The 4,845-nt window shown below is 40.7% G+C and overlaps 1 protein-coding gene across 1 annotated transcript in view; it reads left to right on the forward strand.

Moving 5' to 3' along the window:
- Positions 1-639: 639 nt before the first annotated feature.
- The window catches only part of LOC137653807 (uncharacterized), a 5,138-nt gene continuing 932 nt past the window's right edge, over positions 640-4,845 (forward strand). Inside the window, exon 1 of the mRNA XM_068387463.1 lies at positions 640-4,115. Within this exon, the coding sequence (XP_068243564.1) occupies positions 738-4,115 (3,378 nt within the window). The 5' untranslated portion in view covers positions 640-737. The remainder of the gene's footprint in view (positions 4,116-4,845) is intronic.

Genomic DNA, 4,845 nt, shown 5'->3' on the forward strand with positions numbered 1-4,845 from the left:
GAGAACCCAGGAACGCGTTTTCCTAGTGCTTTAAGTGAGTTTCGTGAAATTGATTTTGTATAACCTCAGTGTGCGTTCCTTAGTGTATTTTACATAGCAAAGTGATAGTTTAGTGAAAGTGACGTTGTGCAACCTCCAGTGTGTGTTAAGTGGTTCTTGTATATTTAAGTGAATTTTTGTGAAAAGTGACGTTAACTAGTGCATCGTGCGTTGTTACTCATAGTTTCGAAAAACTTAGTGACTTATGTTGTTTATGATTTCGTTAAGGTAACGTTAGGTGGCAGTTTTGACTATTAGTGTATATTTCTTTAAAGTGGTAATATATTCATACCCGTGACAGCAAGTGTTAGTGATTTATTGACAGTGTTATTGATTCGGTGATTTAGTGACGTCATGTTTTTGATTCGGTGATTTAGTGAAGTGTTATTGTTTTGGTGATTTAGTGACTTTTTATTGTTTCGGTGATTTAAGGACGTGTTATTGTTTCGGTGATTTAACGACGTGTTATTGATTCGGAGATTTAACGACGTGTTATTGATTCGGTGATTTAGTGACGTGTTAGTGATTCGGTGATTTATTACCCTAGTACTTAAGTGATTCGGTGAATTGACCATGAAGGGATATTAATTTAATAATTCTGCGGTTTAGCCATTGGTAATTCAGTGTTTTAGCGATAGTGATTCGGTGACAGTGACAAAGTGCTCGTAGTGGATCAAAAGTGCTTTTTATGATCCACCATGTCTTTTAATGCAGGGAAGTTTTTTGAGGACCCTCGGGGGCACCTCTTATCGTTGAGAGATGCCAAGAAAAATGACTTGCGAAAGATTGCTGAACAAGCAGGGATTCCTGTATTGCCCTCCATGGTGAAAGCAGAACTTCTGGGTAGAGTTTTGGATTTCCTGGTAGCCAAAGCTTCCGTTTCATCAGAAGAAACTGCTCCCCTTCGGCCCCTTACGTTAGGGAGAGGTGAAGCTAAGGCTATAGGAGATCCAGAATTGGTGAAGCTCAAGTTGCAGCTTGAATTGGAGAGAGAGAAAAAGGCAACTCATCAAGCTGAATACGAGCAGAAAGAAAGGATGATAGCCTTGGAACGACGGGAAAGAGAAGAAAAGATACAAATGGAGAGACAGCTGGCCAGTATCAGGTTGAACGAGAAAGGCAAAGAGAGAGAGCTTGGCGAATGTTTTTCCCTCACTAAGGCTCTTAAACTACTACCACCGTTTGATGAAAAAGAACCAGACGTGTTCTTTGGTATTTTTGAGGACACAGCCACAACCTTGCATTGGCCAGAAGAACAATATGTTCTACTCATTCGGAGTGCACTGAAAGGCAAGGCTGCTCATATAGCTTCGCAAATGTTAGAGGAACGAGATTACTATGTCCTAAAGAAAGCTGTCCTTGATGCCTATACCATTACAGCTGAAGGGTATAGGCAAATGTTCAGGAACTCCATCAAAGGAACCACCCAAACTTATTTGGAATTGTTTCAGGTCAAATTAAAACAGTTTAGAAAATGGCTAGAATCTGAAAACATAACTACCTTTGAACAATTACAGAACTTAATGGTACTAGAGGAGTTTTTGAGGAGAATTCCTTCCAACATTTCTATGTACATCAGAGAACGGCAGGAGAAGGAGGGGAAGAAGGCGGCTGCTCTTGCTGATGAATATCACCTCATCCATAAGGTAAAGAAACATAACTCTACAGATCAGGCAAGTATTAATATTTATTGTTCCTTCTGTAAACAGAAGGGACATACCATTAAAGGCTGTCCTAACCCCCGATGTCAATTTTCTAAGGTTCTGCAGCCTTCTCAGCAAACAGCAGGGAACAGACCAGAGACTACTCAGAGCAAAAACCAAAGAAGGATTGCTCTCCATTGTTCTCAAGTCACAAATGACTTCTCTGATTTCCTTTGCTCTGGTACTGTCAATAATTACCCTGTAAAGTTGTTAAGGGACACAGGATCGTCACAAACTATAGTAAGTGGTAAATTGAAACCTCTGACTCAGCCTACTAATAAATATGTTACCATCACTGATCTATCCAGTAAATTAGTGTTACCTCTGGTTAATATGCATATAGATTGCCCTTACTTTACTGGAAGAACCGAAGTAGCCTTACTGGATAGAGAATTGCCTTGTGAGAAAGCTGATATTCTGTTAGGAAATGATTTAGCTGAAGGAACTGTCTTACCTAATCTCATTATTTCTCAACCAGGGTGTGTTATAGAAAATGAGCAGAACCAACAGGAAGTTCTACCTTGCCAAGCCACCACTCGTTCTGCTGCTACTAAAGCTGCATTTGGAGTTCCCACTGATGACGACACATCAAACTCCTTACCAGACTTGGTTGGTCTCCATCATGATGAATTCGTCAATCTTCAGAGATCAGATGATAGCCTTAAGGAATGCTTCAATAAGGTTGAAAATCCCTTGGATAAGAGCCATAAGTTACCCTTATTTTATCTAGAGAATAATATCCTCATGCGTCATTACAGGTCTCCTACACTGACTGAGAAAGACTCGTGGCGCGACTGTCATCAACTGGTTGTACCTGGCAGCCTCCGATCTTCAATCATGAAATTAGCCCACTCTGCTGAGAGTCATCTAGGCATCACGAAGACATGCAGGCGCCTCCTAGAAGATTTCTACTGGCCCAGAATGAAGATGGACGTAAAGAGTTTCGTAGAGAGGTGTCATGTGTGCCAAGTTACCGGAAGACCTAATGAAAGGATACCACCAGCCCCTCTAGTGCCCATTGTGGTCCCTAGTACTCCTTTTGATAAAATGATTATAGATTGTGTTGGGCCTTTGCCAAAAACTAGCCGGCGTAATGAATATATACTAAGTGTTCTTTGCCCCACTACTAGGTTCCCTCTAGCATTTCCACTTAAAAATATCTCTGCTAGAAACATTATCCAACAACTGATAAAAGTTTTTACATTGTTTGGTTTTCCTAGGGAACTTCAATGCGATAGAGGTACCAACTTTACCAGTACTTTGTTCCAGAGTGCTCTCCATCAATTTAATATCTTTAATGTTCTCTCTTCAGCCTATCATCCTCAATCCAATGGGGCCTTAGAGAGAGTTCATCAGACTCTAAAGAACTTGCTACGACGATATGGAATGGAAACAGAGAAGGAATGGGATGAAGACATCGACTTACTTCTGTACATACTTCGGAGCGTACCAAATGAGTCTACAGGAGTTTCTCCATTCGAGATGATGTTTGGACGAAGACCCAGGTCAAACCTCAGCATGATAAAAGAACAGATACTAAAAGGTTCTAGGAAAGAAAATCAGGTAAGCCTTCCCCAATACTTGAAGTCCTTGGAGGAGAAGTTGTTGCATATCCATGCCTTCGCTCGAAAGAACTTGCAGCATGCTCAAGAGCTTATGAAGGATAGATATGATAAGAAGGCAAAGGTAAGAGAGTTTAAGTGTGGAGATAAGGTGCTGGTATATCACTGCGTACCTGGCTCTCCATTGAGAGAGAAATTCATGGGACCTTATAAGATTATCAGGCGGACCACAAAAACAAACTATGTTATTGCAACTCCTGACAGACGTAAGCCAACTCAGCTTGTACACGTGAACTTAATAAAACCCTATCATGAATCTACCACAGGTATAGTTAATCATGTAATTCATGACTTTAAATCTGCCAAGCAGAGTTTGTCACTAACGCCTCTTAATCACAGGTCACAGAATGAGATGCAGAATGAGGTACAGACTCCTACCAAGGTTGGTACAGACGTGAGCCACGAGGATGACGAGACTGATTTCAGTGTGAAGTCGACTTTGTCTTGGAAGGACATGAACAATTCGGAAATTCTAAAGTCCCTTCCACGGTTCCTAGACTGTTCACCAAATCAAAAGAAAGACTTAAGTATACTCATTAGCAAGTATGCATCAATTTGTTCAGATAGGCCTGGAAGTTGCACCAAGGTAAAGCATGATTTAGTACTAGAACCTAATACAAACCCCATCAGACAATCTTTTTACAGGGTATCTCATCACCATCTGCCTATCTTGAAACAGGAAGTGGAATACCTGCTGGAACATAACCTCGCTAAGCCCAGTACATCCCCATGGGCTTCTCCATGTATTCTGGTAAGGAAAGCCAACAATACCTACCGTTTGTGTACTGATTATAGAAAACTTAATTTAAAGACTGTAAAAGACTCTTACCCGTTGCCCAGAATAACTGATATAATAGATTTTGTCAGTAATACCAAATATTTAACTCAAATAGACCTACTGAAAGGCTACTATCAGATTAAGCTAACCGAAAGGGCCAAAAAAAGCTTCGGCATTCATCACTCCTTTTGGTTTATTTGAATATAATGTATTACCATTTGGCCTAACCAATGCCCCAGCTACATTTCAGAGGACTATGCAAGACATCATCAGGGGTCTCCCCCATGTACATGTGTACCTGGATGACATTGTCGTAGCAACCACTACCTGGGAAGAACACCTGAGAATACTAACTTCCCTCTTCGAAAGATTAAGAGAGGCAAACTTGACCATCAACCTTGCAAAGAGCTCCTTTGGTAAAGGTCAGGTAACTTATCTCGGTCACATCATAGGCAGTGGCACTATTGTTCCTAAGGATGTGAACATTGGTGCCATCCAGGAATATCCAGAACCAAGGAATAGGAAAGAGCTTAAGACATTTCTAGGCATGGTATCATACTATTCCCGATTTTGCCCTAATTTTTCAACAATCACTGCCCCACTTTTTGCTCTAACTTCAACCAAAGTACCCTTTAAGTGGACATGTAATCATAACAGGGCCTTTGATCAGCTAAAACTATTTATGGTTTCAAAGCCACTTCTA

The sequence above is a fragment of the Palaemon carinicauda genome, chromosome 14, assembly GCF_036898095.1.
Source record: "Palaemon carinicauda isolate YSFRI2023 chromosome 14, ASM3689809v2, whole genome shotgun sequence".
NCBI lineage: Eukaryota > Metazoa > Arthropoda > Malacostraca > Decapoda > Palaemonidae > Palaemon > Palaemon carinicauda.